Source organism: Misgurnus anguillicaudatus, chromosome 14 (assembly GCF_027580225.2).
Source record: "Misgurnus anguillicaudatus chromosome 14, ASM2758022v2, whole genome shotgun sequence".
Lineage (NCBI taxonomy): Eukaryota > Metazoa > Chordata > Actinopteri > Cypriniformes > Cobitidae > Misgurnus > Misgurnus anguillicaudatus.
Genome location: NC_073350.2, coordinates 6985118 through 7009357, shown reverse-complemented (window position 1 = coordinate 7009357; position 24240 = coordinate 6985118). Strand labels below are relative to the sequence as shown.

Here is a 24240-nt window from a genome sequence, read left to right as displayed (position 1 = left end):
ACGGGCAGAATTCAGAGCATGAATCATAGTTTTAATACTCTGGTAAACCTGTGAACTTAGAACTTTCTGTTGAACACAGAGTAAACCTCAAGTGTGGTTTCCCAGACAGGGATTAGCTTAAGCCATGATTAGACCTTAGTGTATTTAGAAAATATTACTAGTTTTAACAAACATGGCTTACTAAAAACATTACTTGTGTGCACTTTGAGGAAAGACAAAGGGCACTGATGTATTTAATGATATGTCAGTGGAAGTTGTTTTCAGTTTGGACAACTCTTACATTTATTTTAATCTAGGACTAGTCTAATCCCTGCCAGGGAAACCACCCAAGACTCTTTCCACGTGCATTCAGACTGTGTTTGTTTTTACAAAGTTGTTTATCTCAGCTTTGTTTGATGGTGAAGGCTTCTGCCGGCGTTCCTGGCCAGCATGGCTTTGGGTGAGCGTTTTAGCTTTTAGAAACTGACTCGAAAACATGATATTAAACTATCCCCACCTGGTGGTAGTTCAGTTAAAGAGTGCAGTCAGGGATGGGCAGTATTTTTGACACATGTATTTCAAAATAGTATTTTGTAATTTGTATTTGATAGAGTTGATGAAAATGCCTTCGTGTTTGTATTAAAATACTTAAGTGTTTTGTATAAAATACTGTAAAATACTTTGTAAAAAGTCTACGAAGATGAAATGCAAGCTCTGATTGGTGCCTACTGAGAAGTTTGCCCAGACCAGAAAATTTATCCATATGAAAGGTGGTGGTCAAGGTAAGAAACATGTAGGCTGCCAGCTTTTTATACGTTTTTTGCATAATTTGCTATAATTTTTATTAGTTCATATTAAGTTTTGGTTTTAGGTTTAATAATTTAGCTTGCTACTTTCAGCATAGGTTGGTTGTGCGTGAAAAACATAAAGCTTTTCAGTGTTGTACAACAACAACAACGGGGATTTTAATGCCATGTCTTCTTATGAATGACTCGTCAGTGTTGCTAATGCAAAGTAGGCCCTTCGTTACTGGTTGCATATGTCAGATTTTTGCATGACTCAGGGTCATTGTAATGGTGAAGGAATAGATCATCAAATAGTCCAACTGATGGAAGGATTGTGAAGAAATCTCATGCTCCCTTGTAAAAGTATTTTCTGTATTTTCAAAATTCAAAAATACAGTATTTTGATACATGGTGGGTCTGCTGCTGTATTTTGTAGCTTATTTTGATACACTAAAGTATTTTATTTTAAAATACATTTTGATGTATCTTTGCCCAACCCTGAGTATAGTATAGCGGTGGGTGAAACTGTTGGGTTTGAGAGTATTATATCTGCCTCAAGAATGAATACAGCTGTTGTGATTTTCCTGGGTAATGTGGACAAAGCTAATCAGCTGCTTGAAAGTGAAGTAATACTTATACACCTGTTTTGTCTGAGTCCAGCAAAAATGATAATGAGTTCCAATGTACCCCTTTTTCTGAAAAACTAGATGTTAGAAAAGACCAAGAAGACACAGAAAACTAGTGTCTCTGTAAAATGATCCCCATGAAGGCAGTGATCAGAAGAAAGAGGTGTTGGAAAACGGTGGGCAAAAAAAGGTAAAAGAAATCATGCAGCTAGCCTGGGTTTCCGCATGATGTCGTGCGCGCAAAGTTATTCACGCTGCAAGTCTAGCATGGAAACCATGAACCAATTTCTACCCCTGAAATAGGGAACCAATCAAAGAACGGGGGGGGGGGGGGGGGGGGGGACAGCAAGCCGATGACTATGTCTATGCGACACACCAAAGCAGTTTTGTTTATCCAACACAAAACAATTTGGTTATCCAACATGGCAGCAGACGCAAAGTTACTTTTCGATGCAGCCTTAGATAGTGTTCTAAGCAGTTTTTTATTTAAAAAAGAGCAACTTTTGGTGATAAACAATTTCATATCCAAGAAGAATGTTTGTATATGGCAAGACATGATAACCACAGAGTTTTATAGCACCAACCTGCTAGGCATCGTCGTAGATGAAGTACAATTAACTTATTAATATCATATTGTCATTATGCCTGTACTGTTGTTGTCACAGTGCCACCAAGTTGTGTTGCTTTTTTCAATATCAATACAGCTACCGGTTTAGTCGTATAGCTTTCAGCTGTGTGCACACATACCTGATAAAAGTTCTTGACGCTTGAATTTATGTTGCTCTACAGACGTATAATTGAAATGATTGGCTATCCCTACTGAAAAATCCAGCTAAGACCAGCATAAGCTGGTGAGCTGATTTTAGCTGGTCCCCAGCTTGGTTTTAGCTGTTTTTGCTGGTGTAGGAAGCTGGTTTTGCTGGTGTAGCAAGCTGGTCCAGCTGTGTTTTGGTCACATTTTAAGCTGGTCTAGCTGGACTTAGCTAGTCATGCTGGAATACCAGCTGGCCCACCAGCATGACCAGCTGTGTCAGGCTGGGAGGACCACCGTAAACCACCTTAAACCAGCTAAAACCAGCTTAAACCAGCTACCAGCTTATGCTGGTTTTAGCTGGATTTTTCAGTAGGGATGAGCTACATACAATCGCAGTTGATAGACATTCAAAGCACCCAATAAACAGCTCTGGGCATTCGTAAACCAAATGAGCATGTGGTTCCCAGATCATGTCTCATTCTCTATGATACTGGTCTGGTGTTAGCCAGGCTAGCATGCAGCAAAAATGCAAATAAAATTTTGTGAAACAGTGACCGGAGTGGCAGAATCTGTGTTGTTTAATGATATTGATACTATGATTAACAGGGAATCTGGAAAAATGTCAACTAAGAGGAACATTTTGAAAACAAAGCAAATTTGGAACAAGGATTTTTAAAGCTAAATCCAATGTGTTTTCCTATTAATCTGATGATAGACTGATGGAAACACAAGAAAGTGAATGTGAGGAAAGTAGTGACACAAAGACTTCCACTGTAGACCACTGTCCTAGACTAAGACACATGTTTGAGCCTCAATATAAAATAACTCTTAAAATATGTCAGTACCATTGATTTGTCTCAAGATACACACCAGTGACACCTTTATCTAAGGCATGATTCCCAAACTTTTTCAGCGTGCGGCCCCCCTTGTGTGCGGTGCATTCCTTCGCGGCCCCCCAAAGAAAATTTGTGACAAAAAACTGCTCTAAAACTCAACATTTTAATAAAAAAAACATTAAATTATACAAATATAGTGCTTTTGGTTAGTAGGCTTATTTTTTTTAGGTTTAATTACACAGAATTCATGATAAATTAATGTATTTCATAAAATGTCATAAAACTGGGACCCCCCCTGGCACCATCTCGCAGCCCCCCAGTTTGAAAACCACTTATCTAAAGTATGTTTATAAAAGATGCTTAAACGGCCTAGTCCTGGCTTTAGCTACTGTAAGCCTTGTCTGTGAAACCAGGCCTATATTAGAACATTTTTCTTTATCGTGTGGAAACCATGTTGTCCATGTCTGAACAAAACAATCTCAAAATTTTTTAAATTACATCTCTGCAAATGGAGAATTTTTCCATGCATGTGTACAGAATGGCAGAAAGTCATACCCAAATACCTTTCATTTTGAGCTCAGGTAAGTGCAGAGTAAATAAAATACACAAGACAGTGAGAAAGTTACAAAACATTTATTCAAAATGAGATAGAAAATCAAATACAGAACTATGCATGCATGAATATCAAAAGACCAAAAGCTTACAGAGTAAAAGTTAGCATTTCAAGGTATTTTTTATAATCTGCTGAATACAGATTATATTTCTATCACATCTGATATTATTAGGACCTTTATTTCAGTAATCGTGATATTAGTAAAATTGTATGTGTGCCACACAAACAACATAAAAAAACCTGCTAACAGAACCTTAAAGTATTCTGTCCCTATTACAATAACCTGAGACATCCTTAAAATCAACAACACAAAACAAAAACTTAAAATCATGCTAATCCATAAGGTCTGTAAAATAGTGATTGATATTGCAATGTAATATTGAAAATTGAATAAAAGCTGTCATATACAAAGTATGCGTGTGCTGACAAGCGGTCAGCACTGAACGCATTAACAAATGAAGCAACAAAGTAAGAGTAAACTACTACAAACAGCTTTTAAAAGGCCTGATGCAAGTAGAACAAACAATAAAACTGTTTGATATCATCATGGACATTCTGGCATTATTGACTTTCCCCCTTATTAGCCGTTTATGTAAAAGGTCTCTACATTGTTTTAAATTTTTGTTAACCAGAAGTCCTTTCATCTGATGTACAGACCCACATCTCTGTAAACAAAAGGTAAAAGCTCAATGTTCATGTTTTACAGATTGGATATGTATGAACATGCTTTTATATCATGGTAAAAGAATAAAAATCCAACAAAAATTACCTCAAAAATTACCCATTACAATTTACCAGCAGAAGAAAAGTGCAGAACGAGTGTTTTTCCAACATCATTTTACTGATAAATTAATTAAAGTAGTCTTGAAATCTGTTGGATTGTGCTTATGCAATTTCAGTAAAGGTGACTTAAGTGTTATACTTCTATAGTAGTGGAATGAACACAGCTGGGTTTCTAGACCAGTGCTCTATTGGCAGCATTAGATTATAAGAGTCAATCCATAAAACCGGTACCATTTGAGTCCCTCTAACCTTATTAAGTGTATTTGATCTATTTTTAATAGCTGTGTTACTTGAAATTTAAAAAACTTGACATACATTTTATCCATTTATGTCAAGCATTATGTCATACATTTTTGCCATTCTCATAAATATACAGTACTGTGCAAAAGTCTTAGGCCACCATGCCAGAATTAAATTTGTTGTTTTAAATATTTTTTTTAATAGAATACATCCAGAAAATACAGGACATGTGTATTTAGTATTAAAACTGTATAAAAATGTAAACTAATGTGTCAAGTTTTTTCCACTTGAACAATAGCAGGAAATTGCAGGATCTCTTAAACCTAAATAAATTTAAATCCTAATTTCTAATAAAAAAAATTTGTACATATTTTCTGTATTTTCTGTTTGTATTTTTAAGTGAAAAATAAATATGGATGGACATTAAAATTTCTAAAACAACAAGTCTGGTGGTGGTGGCCTAAGACTTTTGCACAGTACTGTATATCTGAGCTTTTTTGCTGGTAATGTTTTATATCTAGTAAATTCATGATTATTCATTAAAATCATATTTATTAGTATTCTGTACCTCATAACACCTCAACCCTGTTCCACAAATCATTCTTCTCCTATAAAAATAACGGGCTGATCCTTATGTAATATAAGGGGGCGTGCACACCAAAGCTTTTACGCCGGTGGCCGGCACATGTTTTCAATTGTTCCAATGGAAGCGCTGCGTTTTTCAAATAAGCCAGCAGCTAGCGTTGAATTTTTTCCACGCTGAAAGCCGACGCGCAGTTGAAAAATATTCAACTTTAGGCAAAAAGCTCAGCTCATCAATGTGAGTTCTCACCAGTGTTGTTTTCATCAATGATGATGATAACGAAAGGATTTCATTGACGCACCTCTTTTTTATGACGATAACGCGACAATGACTTGCTAAAAATGGCTCTAATGTGACCAAAACGTGACGAGACGCTTTCTTGATTTAATGATTATAAGTCTGACGTTCACAATGCATGTCATTTCTGCATATTTTGCATTAAATCTGTCTGTTTTTAGCTAAAAGGTATCAGCAATGCTGCCGCTTCCTATCCTTGTTTGGGTACGCCCACCACCCGACTGCCACCATGTTGAGCACGCGCACCAGATTTCATGCAACGACAACACACATGCGGCTGTGGCGAGTTCGAAGGACCGTGGCGGTAACACCAATAAACGGAAACAACAAGATGATTTATGGACATGCTTTCAGTATAATCCTTCAGAAAGAAAAACAAAATGCATATTGGGAGACGAAGGTAAATGTGGCCACAAACTAGGTGGAAAGAATAACACCAAACCTCAAGCGGCACCTGAAGGCTCATCACGCTGATATTTTTTTAAAAGTAACTGACAAGTCACGCTGTTAACATATCATATACATTCAATTTTACTCTACAATCAGCTTGTGACATATTTCATGGTAAGCTTAAGGTTTTACATGTATCTATTTGTCAAACCTAAGCCCATTTCCAATACTTTTTGTGGTGTATTTAAAGCAACACTATGTTGTTTCCATGTAAAATTGAGTTATGGCTCCCCCATGTGGTTGAAAAGCGCAACAGTGCCTGGTATCAGACACTCTTCTGCAGGCAGGGGGAGGGGCGGGGCTTTGTGCTCTACCCTCCACCTCGACTTTCAGAGTGTGCTTGTAGCAGCTAGGAGGCTGCTTAGGTTGCAGCAACAGTACAATTTGTCCAGTTAAGAGTTGTTCTATCACTGAAATAATTTTAGAGACATTATTTAAAGGTTGAAAAACTACATAGTGTTGCTTTAAATAACAAGGCAAGGCACGCGTTTCTCAACTTTATAAGCGAAGTCTCAGTGAAAACACAAACTCAACATGAGGGTATATCAGGCTCAACTTTTTTGTTATGACATGTGCAGAAGGCACAACGGCAAGCCCTCAGGGACAACTTTAATGCACATTTTAATAGTATTAAATACACCACACTTTTTAGCCTAAATTAATTTGTTAAAGACTACTTTTTTTTACAAAAATTGACTTAAACTTGAATAAAACCTTTTTGTGTTTTTGTTGACTAAAACTTGACTAAAACTATCAAGTTTATAAGTGACTAAAATGTGACTAAAACGAAAAAGCATTTTCGTCCAAAAGACTAAAGGCCGATTCACACCGGCTGCGTGGCGTGTGCGTCTCAGCTGCGTGGCGTGTCCGTTTTTATTTAGGCTCCCATGTTAGCAGGTTTGACAGTTCACACTGCCTGCATGACACGCATGTCTCAGGCGTGGCTCGAGCCGCGACGAAAACTTGTGCATGCTAGGAATAGGACCGACGCCTATTTTTCACGCCACACGCAAGCGTCTTGGAAGCGTTTCCAGGCAAAATATATGTCACCTATAGCAACAGCATATGTCACCTATAGCAACTGCGTCAGGCATGCTTCTGGCATGTACAGACACAGAAAACGCGACGCAGCCGCCACGCAACTGACACGCAACAGATACGCCACACAGCCGGCGTGAATCGGCCCTAAGACTAAAACTAAAAGGACTGGTTCTCACATGGCCCTCCAATCACAGCGGAGGAGGAGCGGGACAAATATCACAACAACCAACCGGCGCATCCAACAGCTGATAAAAAAAAGCAGAAGTATCACAGCGACCAAAGCCCTCAGCTGTAGAAAGCGGGAATTCAGAGTCCGCCTGGCGTTTCAGCCGCGCTTAAAAGCTTTTGTGTGCATGCCACCTAAGTCTTCTGAACAACACTATGAGCAGACACATGAAGGCAAGTTACCACCTACTTTTAAATTATAACATTCATATTGAGATACTGTGGTTGTCAAGCTTAACCACTCAACACTGTTACATCAAATAAAGATAAGAAACAATGATCTTTGTTATTTTAACAATTTAACTGTTATTCACTAGATTTAAAGCAGTGGCCATTTTTAGCACAAAAATCCCTGTCACACTCAACCTTGTTACTTATTTGATCATAAACATCATTTGGGAAAATAGTTTTTTTTGTCATTAATGTTGTGGGGTATTCAGAAAAGTAATCATACATGTGTAAAAAAAAATGTGGAAGTCTAAATCGTACCGGTTTGGTGGAAGGACTCATAAAAGACTAAGAGCTTTTTATTTACTCTTAAGAGAGAATACAAGACTCAGGATTTTTAGGGTCACCGGACTCGCTACCTCCTGCATCAGTGTCATCTTCCATCACACCTCTATCTGGTGACATATCTGGAGTTAAAGGACTAGGTGAGAACTCTGATGGTGCGTCCTCATAGCCACTACTTTCATCATTGTCATCTCCTTCTTGAGCTTCACGCTTCTGATTCGAAAGCACCATTTGGTAAAGCGTATTTTTCAACTGTAACATCGGGTTTGTATTCAGATCCACTCGAGAGCTTTCAGTGTCTGAGATAGGTGCTGCTTCTTGGTCCACTGATGTCCCTCTTGGAGCGCCCTGAAGCCAGCCGGGCCCAGCCTGTTTCGACTGATACTGCTCAGTTTTGAAGATCGAAGCCAAACCTCCCTTAGAAGAAGCTGGTTGTTGTGCAGAGGTTGGAGATTGTGAAACAGTACTCGAGTGCGCACTGCTAATCCCTTCATTTGATGTATCTCCATCTACAGAGGTTCCCGAGAAGACCGTCGAATTATCTACATCTCGCACACTTTGTGTTTGATCTCCCACCAGGTGATTGACAGGAACGACTGAAACTGATCTTTGTTCCTGCAGAGGACACAAAACATAAACGTCTTTATTCATGCAAGTTCTTTAAATCCCCATCTGAGACATTACAGTTCTGCTTATAACAGTTGAGTACTGTTAATAAACAGAAATACCTTTCGGCTATCAATCTATCACCAGGTCCAGGTACCCACTGTTAATTTTGTGTCAATAGCCCACTTAGAAATCCCCTTACTGATTAAAATGATGATTTTCCCTGCTGTATGTCCCCTTTAAGACTGTAAGTGCCCTGTAATCCAACATAAGTCTCCAAGCTAGAAAGCAAAAATCATCGACCATATCAAAGGAAAGCAAATCCGAAAATCTAAAAGTACCAAGGCCACAGCATTCCTCATATCAGTTTTTAATAAAATATCATTTAAAACTTTTAGAAGAGTTGCTTCAGTCCTGTGGTAACGTTTGAAACCTGATTGTAATTTTTCAAGAATATTATTGAAATTCAGATGAGACTGCAACTGAGTTAGCACAATTTTCTCAAGAATTTTTTTTAACTGGTTTCTGAAATGATGGTGTAAGTATAGTAAAAGTGCCAGTCTCTCTTTCTACTTGTGTTTTACACAGGAAATTTACTGTAGATCATTTTAACACTATCTGTGATTTTGTAAGTTTGTTTTTTCTCACCTCTTTCAATGCGTTTATCTCCTGCATTAATGTGGTAATCATGTTCTCCAGCTTCCTCCTCACCTCTCTCTCGTGATCTAATTCCTATATAAAAAAAATCTGTCAATGAAACAGCAGGTCCAGCACAGAAAACTTGGTTGGGTGATTCTCACGAAACCATTGAAACACCACGGCACTAATGATTTTAGCTTTAAAATGTGTAATATAGTAACATTAAAAAGCATCATAATTAACACAATACTGTGTTCTACCTTGCACAATGTGTGATTTCAACATAAGAATTTATAATTGTAAATTTTATCTCATTTTCTGCTGAAATTCTCATTGCCGCAATGTTTCCGGCTGTGTTTGAACATGCGTTATGTTGTAATTTAATCAAATGAACACAAAAATATTAAGAAAAAAAATAAATGGATGTTTGGCTAGACTACTTTAGATGACAGAAAAAATATTTACTGAATATTCATGTATAATAATAATGAAGAAAAATTAGGAAAATGATGTGTCCATGCCTGATGTTCTCATCCTCCGCAACACTTTTTGAGAACAGTTTAAGCACACATACAGAATTTTAATAAAGTTTGATTTTGAGTGACCAAGCACATGGACCAGTTACTTCAAGATGGCTTCCAGGTAAGATAATTTTTTTTACAGTTAATTTGAAATATTGTCTTGTCAGAATGCTTACACGACATTTTGATTATCATTACCGCAACAGATGCTTATTAAATGTTAATTTAATTCATAGAAGCATAATACTTTGATTTTAAATGCATGTGCAGAATCTCCAAATTATGTTCTTTCAGGTTTGTCATGTCATTTTGAAAATATGTCAGTGTTGATGTTTTCTGACTGTTGCGGTAATGAGATTTTTTAGGACTAATTTTTTAAATTATGTTACAAAAAGTGTTAAATGATAAGTAAAAGTTTTTAAATTAATGTTCCCATTTACTCCAGACTTTGTTTTTCAATGTCTGGTGGGAAAAAAAGTAAATTTAAGCAATTTTTACATTTTCATGCTTGACATTTTTAAAACCAAGTTTTCGTGAGAATCACCCGGTTAAACACATCAAAAACTAAATAAACAAGATAACCATATAACAACTGTACATTCTATTATGCAGACTTTGTTCATTCACGGGTTCAAACTCATAGTTTCAGAAAAAGTACATACATTTTACTATATCTTGATAAACGGTCCTTTCATACAGCAATGAGGTAGATACAATCTTAAAATGACAATCATTTCTGACGACATTTCTTAAAACTGGTTTCAATTTGATGAAGTTGTCTTTGTTTCAGTCATCTCTCTATGTAGAAACCAAATACAATCGTGTAGTTGTTTCTACAGTTAGTATTGCTAATATACAACTCGTGAAAAAAAACACTATGCATATATAACAGTCAGATTACAATACTTCAGACAGCTAGTATTGCTAATGTAGGGGTGCGCGGGACAAAAACTAACATGGGGTTAGTTGTAACACAGACTGTTTACATTGTTTCACAAGGTTGAGCGTTTTGTATTTCCGGTATTTTTTTCACGTTGCCAAAAGACGATCTCCCGCAAATTATTGGAAATGTATCATGTTTTCCAGAGAGTTATTGATGTACGAGTGTTTTGGTGGCATGCAAGTAAATTTTTTCATCATGTTTTTTTTTTCGGTTTCTAAGTTGGCCGTGTGTAAGATACCAAATCCAATGGTATGTCATATTAATCAGAATCTTGTTGACTAAAACATAGCATCATTTTGAAATATGTCTGCAGGTTTTAGCAACTTTTTTGGTGGGCTTGAAGATATTGTGACCCAGTGGGGTTAACTGTAACGCTGTGTTACAACTAACCCATCAGCACTAACGATATGAGAACCGCTAACGTTAGCGTAATTCTTGCCGTTGTTTTAAATAGGCTACACACGAATGATTGCTGGCTGCCAACAAAATAAATGTGCCTGTCTTATCAAAAATCGTGTGTCAAATTTAGTTTTGTTCATATCTTGAATATTGTTTGAATAAGGTCACGTCAAAGATTGAAATCATATTGAAATGAATGGATAAAATCAGACTTCTATCTCAGAATTTGATTTTGAAACTGTAGTATGGTTATTACAGACTGGGTCACGTATAAAAAAAAATGTTTGTCATAATTGTGCTGCTTTTTTCACATATTTAGACATTTGTATCCATTTATAATTGATTTATGGTTAGATGAGGGATGAATAGTGTAGATCCCTGTCTATTATAGACAGATATATAAACAATATCCACTTCCAGTTTATAGACAAAATAGTATTGAAATATTTGCCTGCAAACTTAATTTTTAGCAAGTGTTACAACTAACCCCTGCCTGTTACCTATGGGGTAAGTTGTAACGTTTGCACTTCTGTCATGTTTGGTGTAATTTTCCAAGAATGGTAAGTAATAAAAACAAACTTCAAATGTTCATTTGTAGCAGAGATGTGTGTGTTGCATGTGTAAAAATATAATTAATCAAACTCAAATATTTTTTCAATGATTGAGCCAAAACCAAAAAGCGTTATCGCTCTCCCCTACACGTATTTTATAAGCTTCTGTGTTTCTTTGTCTTTATACTGGCTGCACTGATAGACTGTAAAATAGTTTTGCAACAATGTGAAATAAAGTGAATTCAAATGAATGAAATTACACATAGTAACATTATACCACTTTGGCAGCACGAGACTCTCTTTGTGCTTCAGAAAGCATCTCCTCGGCTCCTTCCAGAGCATCCTGAAGACAGTCCACCTGAAACAAAAGCGCTTCCTGATGAAGTTCAAGAGCTCGTACTTCCTGTAAACAGAGCTCATAGTCTGCCCGAAGTTCCACCTGTACACAAAAACACAAACGCTTCAAAATAAAATAAATCAAATCCACACAAACTCCATTTCATTTGAACATAAACAGTCAAGCAGATATAGAAGCTGCGTTGAACAAAAAAAGTTAAATCCAATAAGTTGTAGGAATTGTCTTTACACTGAAAAATTAAACGAGTTGTTTATAATTTGCAGGTTTGCCTATAAGTGTGATGTTGCTTCGTTACTTTATGAGCACTGAAGAAAGCATGAGCTAAAAGGTCTGCTCTGTTATACACTTTGCACTGTTGTCCCTTTTAAACTTTTGAATATAATAAATTAAAAATGTATTATAAAACATTTTTGGTCTGATTGAATTTTGCAGTGTACGTACATTTCCTACAACTTATTTGAACATAAACAACAAGAGGCTTTGATTTCACTCTCACAAAAGTTTAACCGTTCGCTCTGTGTGATCTTCGTATTGTATCAAAATTAAAACCTAGATTATTTTGGAACTTGCTGCTTTAGTTTGGGTTCATGTAAAACATCAAAAGGAGAAAAGAGACAAAGGGCTCTATCATACACCCAGCGCAATGCGACACAAGTGTCTTTTGCTAGTTTCAACCCTGCGCAATTATCATTTTCACGTTTAGCGCCACGTTGTTTAAATAGCAAATGCATTTGCGCCCACTTTTGCGCCCATGGGCGTTTTGGTCTGAAAACGAGGTGTGTTTAGGTGCATGGTTAGCGGGTTGCTATTTTGAGGCAACTAAAATAGACTACACCATTAACTAACAAAAACCTGCTCTAAAGTCTAAAGTCAATTGCGCAATATGTTTTATGTTATTTAAAGAGCGTAGTTAATTATGTGCCTAGAAACGGGATGACACCGCAGGTTTGCTTATCACATACATGAATGTGCAGCAGCACAAAAACGCTTTTAAATATGAAAGATTAAAGGATTGAGTGTAAAATATTATTATTGAGTCTCTTGGACATAAATGAGGACCGATTATGAGCCGTTAGAAGGCGTAAAGAGCTGCTTCACCTGTAGCCTGGTAAGTAAGTAAGTAAATAAATGCATCTATTTTTAAATGTTTTTATATGCTACCTTATGGATTTATTGTATATGGTGACTCTGTAGCTGTGGAAATGCTGAGATGAGAAACATTTTAAGTAATGCTTTTTAAAAATCCCACATGGCACTGTTCTAGTGCTGAAACGCTTCGGCTCTGGGCGCGTTTCTAAATCCTTTAACTCTGGTTTGTATTTTTAGAGCACAAACCTTTTCTTGCATATTTGCAAATTATTTTATGAGATTACAATGATTATGTAGGGTATCAATACATTTACAGCAATTCAAAGCCTGCTATTTGTACTTCTATGGCTTTTAAAAGTTTTAATAAAAATAAAAAAATTCAATAAAAATGAAAACAACACATTTTTTTTAACATTATTCTTAAAACAGGAGGTCTTCTTCCTCCACTTAGTTTTTCAGTTTACAAAGTCTGTCATCTAAATAGGGATTAGACATAGCGCCAGCGCAACAGGCTTTTAAAAGGGGATGAGAGGTAAGACTCTTATTGGTTTATTGGACGTTATGCCCAAAACACACCCATTACTCATTAGGAAAATATGAACAACCTTTTCGACCATGCGCTCGGCGCACAAACCATTTTTCCCGTCATTAAATTAGCAAAAGTGGCATCGAACACGCCCATATAGACCGTGCGCTTTAGACAGTGTGCTTAGATCGTTAAAACAGGGCCCTAAATCAACTAGAGTAACCACAGAGCATTGCAGTAATTGAGGAAGGAGTACAAGATGTCGAGTGTGTTGGGTGAGGACCAACAAACCAACACTAGTACACACCTCTTACATGACTCATCATTTCATATATCATCCTCTCCACACCTACACCACAAATACTCCTGACTCATGGGTTTTGACCTGTTTTGAGGGATTTATCTTACAGTGATGTATATGCTGTAGCAATGAATGGTAAAGTATTTGTGCTTCGTTATTGTGTCTGTGTTAAATCATATATATAAATCATATATATATCAAATATATATAAATAAAAAAAATCTGAAATATACATGTATGTGTGTTAAATATACTTATACCACGGGTCTGTTGAATGCTGCATTCTGATTGGCTGAGAAGTGTTCTATGGGTGTTGATTATTTTTCTGTAAACCGCACACCTATCTTTTCAAATGTCTTAAAAGTAGGCACCAGAGCAATGTTTGTGGTAACCGTGGTATAAGCGGAATAATTGACTCCGGTCCTTTGAATTATTTGAAAATAATGCACACCTGCGGTGTAACGGCACTCCGCTTCGCGTCGTGCCGCATTACCACCTTGGTGTGCATTATTTTCAAATAATTCAATGGCCCATCGTCAATTATTCCTTACTTAATAATTACACACAGCACACACACACATATATTATGCAAAAATTAACTTTAATTTTGTATGCGATTATTCATGATTTTTGCCCAGCACTACAATATATTTCATATTGACTGAGTAAGATCATGTCAAAGATTGAAATCAATGAGTAAAATCAAACTTTAATGCTCCTCATCTCATCATTAGATTATGAGACTTTTCACCTATGTGACCCTGGACAACAAAACCAGTTGTAAGGGTAAATCTTTTGAAATTAATACTTCATCGCGATTTCGCTGCATTCACTCACAAAAATAAAGTTTTGATATATTTATGGTAAGAAATGTGACACTGGAACATCACAAATATTTGTAGAAAAAGCCAAAAATACACTGCATGGGTTAAAATGATAAATTTTTCTTTAATGCCAAAAATCATTAGTATTTTGTGTAAAGATCATGTTCCATCAAGATATTTTGTACATTTCCTACCATAAATATAGCAAAACTTTATTTTTGTGAGTGGATGCAGCAAAACCACGACCACAAAATTGGTTACAAACTTTGCAACCCATTCCTTGGGGATTTTAAGACAGATAACACTAAACTTGACAAGATATTGGTTGACTAGAACCTACACGGACAAGAGAACAATACAAAATGATCCTGCACAGAACTAAGGACCCAATAACATTAAATAGAAAAAACCAAACAAGGTAACGAGTGGGAACAGCTGATGGGAGAAAACCAATGATTACCAATAAGCAGGAGAACGAGGGGGCGGGGACAAAAAGACAAGACACCGGAGGCACATGCCACTAACCAAGGCATGAGCCTCCATATAAAGCCTGGGACTGCCAAAACCTTGCCACCATGACAAAATACAAATATTACATAAGACTTCAAGGCAGAGTCCTGACAATTTCAATTTTGCACTCTTAAGTTTCAGATTTTGAAATGTTGTATCTCAACCAATATTGTCATTTCCTAACAAACCATACATCAATGGAAAGCTTATTTGTTTACCTTTCTGATGCATAATTCTCAATTGAAATAAAATTGACCCTAACAACTGGTTTTGTGGTCCAAAAAACTTGTTTATATTGACTGTGACATTATTGTTCTGCTTCATGCTTAGCTCTTATTTTTCAATGGAAAATTAAAAAATGAAAACTAAATTTTTTTATTTGTCAAAAAACTTGCATTCCAATTAATATCAATTAAACTGCAGTTGGTTTAAGCCTTCATTACTAAAAAATACAGCTAGCTGCATAATAAAACACAACAAAAACATGATAACAACCTACCGGTAATAATAAACATGTTTTGACAAAACGGAGTTATCTTGTTTTGAAACCAAACTCTTTAAATATTCTGATTTAAAAAAAATTGATAGTATAAATAGCATAAACATCTTACCATTTCTGTTTTCTCAGTAAGATCCTCTTCACCCTAAAAATAAATAAACATTCATTACGACATTTCACACAAGATTTTAAAATACTGTATTAACAAATAAAAAATAAAAAATATTGTACATCTACTATCTTATTAAATTTGAATTTTATTAAAGTTTTGTAATAGAGACGCATCACTTTAGGAGTAATATACTACTCCGTAGGGCTGCAAGATATATTGAAATATTAGGAATATTGTGATCCTACAATATATCGCAATGGTTTGTAATAACTGAATTATTTTAATACTTCAAAAAGTTATGCATAGAGTTTTAGGTTGACGCAGAGAGACTGGTGAGACAAAGAAAGTGATGCTTTCTTTTCCAAGATTTTTTTTTAAACGTATATAGTTTTCAGTTTTTTAATATATTTGATTATTATTCTTTACTTTATACTTTATTAGTCCCAGCACTGGGAAATTTGTCTTGGACATGGTACAAGTCAATACCTTGTAATACAACATACATAAAAGCAAATAGAAAATAAATGAAAATAAATACATAAAAGACACAATGGCAGTTTACAGTATTTTGTCTCTATTTAAAGCGTTGATTGCAGTGGGAACAAATGAATTTTTAAGTTGATTAGACCTGCACATCAAGACCCTGATGGTAATAGTTCAAAGTTATCCTTCAGGATATGAGTCTCGTCCCCAACAATTTTCTTGGCATGGTTTAAAATTGAGGCATCAAACAACTCTACTCAACTGTACTGATCATTTCTCCTCACCTCCTATCATTTTAAAAAGCAGTGTGCACCAAACATCCTAACCTGGATTTTACCTGGACAGTCAAATTACCATACCATGCAGTAATACCATATCTGATCAAGCTCTTAAAAACAGACTGGTAAAACAAGTACACGATCTTCTGGTTCACTCCAAATGCTTTTAACCTACGTAGAAAGTACAGCCTCTGCTGTAAACTGGAACAAAGATTGTTGACATGAAAAGACCAGCACATTAAATTATCCATATAAACTCCCAAGTACTTATTTGAAGGAACCTGTGCAATGATATTACTATGTATCTATTAAGCTCTATTAACTTTATAGTCAACAAATTAAGTTATTCTAATTGGTTTTACAAACTTCAACCATTATGTATCACATATCTTATAAGGCAACATTTAGCAAGTAAACGCATAGCAAATAGTTTTCTTCAATATCTCACAGCACTACTGCTCAGTAATGTGTATAACACAAAAAACACCCATCAGAATACTTACAAGACTTTCTACTCTTTGTCCTCGTTTTAATGATCCATATCTGCTGTCGTTGCGTGACAGGCACCTGTTTGTTTCTTCTACCTGCAGGACATAATCAACAATAATATTATTATTACTCAACACAAGTATAAAACAAATAAAGAATTTTAGGCTATGTTTACACTTGGCAAGTTGGCAATAACATGTGATCACTGTGATCTGATAAAACAGATCAGATAACCAGACACTCGGGACAGGGCATCATGTATGAATCTTCTGTATCTGGATATTTGATCAGATCTTTGTTTCCCAAACAATATTTAAATAATCCTGGTGCAAAATCCACCTGAAGTGGTGTTTTGTTTTATCAATTTCAGTTACACTTTACTTCTTGTCGCACTTTTACAATCTTGTAAAAATAAGATGAGCAAGTAATAATACTTAGTTGCAGCAATTGAAATTAGCAATTGTTTAAAAGAAACATATGTGTCCGAAAGTCATTACCACATGTTTGCCTCCTTTACAGAGCATAAATCGCTGTGCAACTTTTGGGTATGAAAGCAAATTTTCCAATCCGGATACAGGTCACATGTTAATGCTAGGGATGGGATGGTATGAAAATTTCACGGTTATCAACATTATTATGGTTTTGTTAAACCGAGATGGAAATGTTCGAAAAGAACTGATACACACACTGAAAACATTTGAACAAGATTTATTTTTGAAAATCACAATTTAATATTTCATGTCCCTGAAATTATTTCTGTGGTAAAAAAATAAATCAATTTGTCTAATAAGTTTTCCATGAATGAATACAATACATTATCCCTTAAATGCCTTCTTGTGCAAAAAACTATGTTGCATGTGCCCGCCTGCATCAAACTGATTCTGGCTGGACAGGATAATCAAACACAGTTGTAATGATAATTACATTTTAAACGATAATACTAACCGTCAGGACATTTTATCGTGGTTAATTGTGAAACAGCAGGGCTCCAGACTAACTTTTTTCACTAGGAGCACGGTGGCCCCCAACTGAAAATTTTAGGGGCGCAACCAGAACATTTAGGGGCACACACCGTAAATCAACATGCTAACCATGTATTCACATTTCTACTAATTTCCACTGTATTTCTAATAAATACTTTAATGATAGATGCAGAAAGTACAATGTTCTGTTTTCAAATTCAGTGTCACATTACAAAAAAAGGTCAAATTAACTGGTCGCATTTGGTGGCAGTCTGGAGCCCTGAACAGGTAATCTTCCCATCCCTAGTTAATGCCAATGTGTCTTACAAAGAAACTTAAAGGAACAGTATGTAAGAAATGTATATCAATTAATCATAAAATGGTCCTGCTATGTCAATAGACATTAAGAAATCATTTTAATTTCAAATACTTATATCACTGACAACAGTGGTCTGGTCAGGATATTGTCTTTTAAAAAGTGGAGTTGCAGACCTCAACTGATGTTTATGTTGTCATTTTGTGTATTGGCCACCAGTTGTGTGATTGCAGTACCAGTTTTAGCCACAAGTTTTGTTATTGCAATACCAGTTTTGACAACAATCCTACATACTGTTCCTTTAAAGGTCAATCTGAGTTTGAGATGTGCTCTAAAAATGTATACAGAACCCATAACTGTTGTAAAAATAACACCTTGAATTAAAAGCAAAACACCTATAAGAAACCCCTCAGAAATAAGACTATTAACTTTGGGGTTTTAATGTTAAATGTTGATCCTAAATAGTATAACAAACCAAAGAAAAACTCCAAGGCACTCTCTTAAAAAAATAAAAAAGCCTTTATTGATATGTCTTGGTCATAATAAACCTAATAAAAAACTACGGACATGGTAAATCCGACGCTTTTCGGCAAACAAGCCTTCGTCAGGGAGTAAACACATATCAAAAAACAGGAAGTTTTCCAAAGAGCACCTAGACTTCAACGTATTGTTTGAGTCCGGGAAGCGCTCCCTTTTTTGTTAGTTGATCCTAAATAGGTTTGTAACAGCTGCTTATAGTTGGGTAATTGGGTAAGCATCACATTATACAGGTGACTCTAGTGCCAGAGAAATTAGGTTAAAATAAATTATTCAAGAGCTTTGTGAACTTTGTGTAACCACACTTACTAAAATCATCCTAAAGAATTTACAGGCTCAGAAATATAACCAATATGTGTTGAATGAGAAGTTGCTGTGTTTGGAAGGACACAATGCAATGAATTCAAGTCAAAATCCAAACAAAACAGTTGAAATTAATCAAATTTGAAGTTGACTTTTAGTATATATATATTAGTTATGTTATTATAATCATTTATTTATTTGGTCATTTTTTAACCTTTATTTAACCAGTAAGACCTCACTGAGATTAAAAATCTGTTTTACAGGAGTGTCCTGGCCAAGATAAGAAGCGGAACAAAACGTTCCAAACTCAAATAGACAAAACAACAGTTTCAACACAACAAAGGCACTTAAAAACAGTTACACTTCATAGAGTCATCTCCCAGCTCTTGAATCATTGGTTTGAATTAAATGATCCAAGGACACCAGATTTTGTGTGTCAGTCTCAACTAAGGAGAATTCCAGTTAGAGGAAGCTGCACACAAAAATGCCTTTATCCCACATAAGTTCTGGCACAGAGAGACTAAAACAGTCATGAGATCGAAGAGAGTATTGCCCAATATGTTTACATTGGGTTACAAGCCACTGGATGTTGGACAAACAGAAACTGATTTACTGTAAGTAAACCATTAATCTGAGTGTGTCAATGATACCCAGACTTTGTGAAATATTCTGACTCGCTCACTGGTTTTAAACCCCTGCGCGCCTAACAACCCCTCTGCAAGCTCAGATGCAATGAAGAGTCCAAGACGAGCACGACGCAAAGAGAAACCCACTAACCCTCTCATGTGGAGATAAAGCATGCAATGCGCATGTAAATGTGAAACTACGATGATAATATTAGTCATAATAGTCATTATTTAAAACTATAATCGGCAAACATGCCAACTATCATCATGAAGGCCCGCTATCGGCCATGTCTGACTATCATCGATATGATCCGTCAATAGACCTTCTAACCCAGTATACCAATGTGCTCCAAAACACTGAAAAAATTCTCATACACCTTCAAAACTGTACAATATACATCATTCTGCCATTCAGGGGGCAATTCACAAAAACATTCTTAAAGGGGCCATGGCATGAAAATCAGACTTTTTCCATGTTTAAGTGCTATGATTGGGTCCCCAGTGCTTCTATCAACCTAGAAAATGTGAAAAAGATCAACCCAGTAACTTAGTTTTGGTGAACCATTCTCTGCAAGCACATGAGAAAATAGGTTGTTGAAATTTGGCTCTACTTATGATGTCATAAGGAGCTCTTATTATAATAATACCGCCCCTTAATCTGCACTATCCAATCACAGCACTGCCATTTACTGCAGAGAAAATGAAAGAAAGAGAATAATTCACAGCACAATTGACTTTCAATTGCAACAAACCGCTCATTTGCATTTAAAAGGACACACCCAAAACGGCACATTTTTGCACACACAAGTGGCAATTTTAACATGCTATAATAAATTATCTGTGGGGTATTTTGAGCTAAAACTTCACATACGTACTCTGGTGACACCAAAGATTTATTTGACATCTTAAAAAAGTCTTGTGCCATGGCCCCTTTAAAGAGACATTTCTCCCAAAAATGAAAATTCTGGGCTCTATCTTACACCCGGCGCAATGCAGCGCAATGCGCGACGCAAGTGTCTTTCGCTAGTTTCCACCCTAATTTTCCCGTTTCGCGCCGCGTTTTTTAAATAGCAAATGCATTTGCGCCCCCTTTGCGCCCATGGGCGTTCTGGTCTGAAAAACGAGGTGTGTTCAAGCGCATTGTTGGCGCGTTGCTATTTTGAGGCAACTAAAATAGACTACGCCATTGACCAACAAAAACCTGGTCTAAAGTCTAAAGTCAATGGCGCAATATGTTTTATGTTATTTAAAGAGCGCATTAGTAATATGCGCCTATAAACGGGAGGACAACGCGGGTTTGCTTATCACAAAGACGAAGCACTGCCGCATGGGCGGAGTGATCTGCTCGCAGCACACGAGAAGCCCCTGGTGAGGAGCAGAGAGTTCGGTCAGAGTTGTGCAAATCACTCCGCCCATGCGGCAGTGCTTCGTCTTCAGAGAATATAGTTCTCAGTATGTATACTGTTAAAAGATCGCTGTGTCTCATATCACCTTGTTATTTGTACACGGTTTGACTATACAAATCACAACACATAAATAGGAAAATGATCGCGTTATTTTGTCACTTATTGGGAGCAGTATACTAGCTGGAGCCATGCATTTCCAGTCTTTGTGCTAAGCTAAGCTAGCGGGGGCTGCGTCAGACAGAGTTACAGCACGCACGGAGATGAGAGAGGTATGTATGGACTTATCTAACTCTGGGGGATACGGTGAATAAGCTAAATTCCCAAAATGTGGGCGTGTTCCCTTAATTCTGCCAGATCACGGCATTTAAAATATGCATTATTTTCTTACGGGGGAGCATCCTTCCCGAAACCCCTTGGGGAAAGTACGTTGAGCCCCCATAGTTTCACAACATCCTGTGGGAAACACTGTCCAACCCTGATCAAACACACCTGAGGCAGCTAATTAAAGGGTTATGAAACCCTGGTAGGGTGAGTCTGACCCTGACAGCATTGCGGGGAAAATCATACAAATTTTAAACCACAGGAACACCTGCATCTCATGAACACCTCTCTCAGCTAGCCTTCTATGTGTTCTTACTGTGTGTAGTGTTAGAGCGCACTCACATTTAACTTTACTATAAAGAAACATTTGAGTGCGATTGCCCCGACTCCCCCGCTGGCATGCATGAAACACACACACATCTTGTCCTGTTATGAATAATTAAGCATTGGATAAGAACACACAAAAAATAGTCAAAGATTTAATTAAATGTCTATTTTTAGGGTCATGACAAATTTAAAGCGCTAAATCTCGATATTAAAAAAAATCGCTGAACTGTAGCAGGCAGGATCACATTTGTTATTTTAGGTTTAGTTATCGGAAATGTTTTTTGTTATATCTTTGTGTGATGTTCTGTACATCGTGGCTTTAAAATGTTATGAGGAATCACGATAATCACGCATGATTATACTAACTTTTATTTTAATGTAAAAAAAAAGATAAAAATGCATAGTCAGTTTTGTCTTCGTTCATCACTTGAAATGCACTTGTGGTCACTTTATCAGAAAGTTGTTTCTGTGTGTTGCTTGTAAAATAAAATAAAAGTTACCTATTCTACCTAGTCTGGTCCATAGATATGTATAAAGGCTAGATGTGTTACGGCGGAGTCTCTAACGTCATCACCTGGCGCCGGCCATCTTACCACAGACAGATCGCTCACTCATAGCATTAAGTTTAATGGTGCAGGTACATTTAAATGACCATAAGTTGCTCAATTTTCTACCAATTTTCAAACTGTTTGGTTCCTTACAAACGTTATTAACCTGGCTATAATTCTGGATGCTTTAACATGTTTCATGAAAAAAAATTATTTTGTATAAGTATGCAGTGTCATAGGTATCTTTGATGTTTATAACAAACCAAATCGTTTGAAAATCTGTAAAAAAATTAAGCAAGTTATGGTCATTTAAAAGTACCTGCACCATTAAAACTCAATGCTACAAGTGAGCGAGCACCCTGTGGTAAGATGGCCGCCAAATGCGGACGTTCCACTAAATTGGCCAGCAGCGCGGGCGAGACATCTAGCCCTTATACATATCTATATTCTGGTCCCCCTCCCAATCCACGCACACACACATAGATGATTTGACAATCAGTCGACTATAGGCAACATTACACAATTCTGATTCAAATATGTAAAACCCCTAATGTACTGTAATACATCGCTACGTCACACCTTGTGACATTGACACAATGTATATTTTTAACCTAATGCATAGGCATGCTGTTTCTTCCAGCTATTGGGGTTAGGAAAACCCAATAAATATAATAACCAAATAATTTTATTTGAAGATGAAGCAGTTTGTGTACAATAGGTTCCAGTTACACAGAATTAAGAATTATGGTGCACACAAAAAAACGTGATGTCCACATATGTGGACACACCAGGTCTTAGGAGGTTAAACCTGGAAGATGAAAAAAGCTCAAATTGACCTACTTTTCTCCTACTTTTTAAATAAACAGATGCTAATATTGTCTTGTACAACACATCCATCCCTGTTAACATCTCAGAAAATGTTGTTTAGAATTTCATTATCCTTTAAGGTCTTAAGCATACTAAAAACTTCCAGGCAGGTGTACTAGTTGGAGCTAAACTCGGGCTCTCCAAGACCAACTTTGGGCACCCCTGACCTAAGAAGCATGTGTCATAGGGGCGATGCATAAGTATAAATCAGCCTTAAGGGGATAGTTCACTTTAAAATGAAAATGCTGTCATCATTTACTCGTCCTTTTTTCCTGATGAACACAAAAGAAGATATTTTGAGAAATGACGGTAAACACAGCTGATAGTGACCATTGACTTCCATAGTAGGAAAAAATATTTTGGAAGTATTGTGATAAATGATAAATGGTGTTTACCATCATTTCTCAAAATATCTTCTTTTGTGTTCATCAGAAAAAAGAAATTCATACAGGTTTAGAACAACATGAGGATGAGTAAATGATGACATCATTTTCATTTTAAGGTGAACTATCCCTTTAACAGGATGTTTCACATGTTTACGTTGCTAAGGGTACTGTGTATTGTTGTATTGCTTTTAAAGGAAAGTGTGGTATTGTAATGGAAAACATTAGAATCCCAATTATATCGTTTAGTATTTCTGTGATGGTTTCTATTGTTAGTTTTTTTATTAGGTAACTTAACAGTTAACGTTAAGTATTTACTACCAAACGTATCGAGCGTTATATAACATTAATCATCTTATTGCAATAAATACACCAATCAAATGTCATTAGGCCATAAATCCCTGAAGTTGGGCGTCTTCTGTCACAGAAATCACGCGTCATGATGACAGAAGATTTCTCATAGACATAAATGTTATAGTGTTTACCTCTCTAATAATGTGTCGAAGAGATTCATCCTCGCTCATTCCCCGAGACAGTGTCCGTTTCCGTAGCGACCCAGTTTTCTCCGAGTTTACCGAATGCATTGTTCCACACGATGGACACTTTCAGCCTCAATTATTCAACAGAAAGCGACAGGGACATCCGTGTCTTTGAGTTGTTTTCGCAATATTTGGGTACAGGAACAGATTATGGTGTAAAGGGCGGGGTTTGACACGCAGATTCCTGACCGGGGCGGATCTAAAAGACAAAAGGCGTGTCAAGTCAGACTTCAAATGGCGTGTTTGACTTCG

General features: G+C 36.4%; 1 protein-coding gene across 1 annotated transcript; it reads right to left on the bottom strand.

The window, feature by feature from the left end:
• Positions 1 to 3597: 3597 nt before the first annotated feature.
• Positions 3598 to 24185, bottom strand: LOC129427075 (uncharacterized). Its single transcript, XM_055183272.2, has 6 exons — positions 23935 to 24185; positions 16868 to 16948; positions 15604 to 15636; positions 11662 to 11823; positions 8980 to 9063; positions 3598 to 8340 (listed from the first exon to the last, which is right to left on the bottom strand). Exons 1-6 carry the CDS (start codon positions 24031 to 24033, stop codon positions 7750 to 7752), a joined length of 1050 nt encoding a protein of 349 aa, XP_055039247.2. The 5' UTR covers positions 24034 to 24185; the 3' UTR covers positions 3598 to 7749.
• Positions 24186 to 24240: the final 55 nt, after the last annotated feature.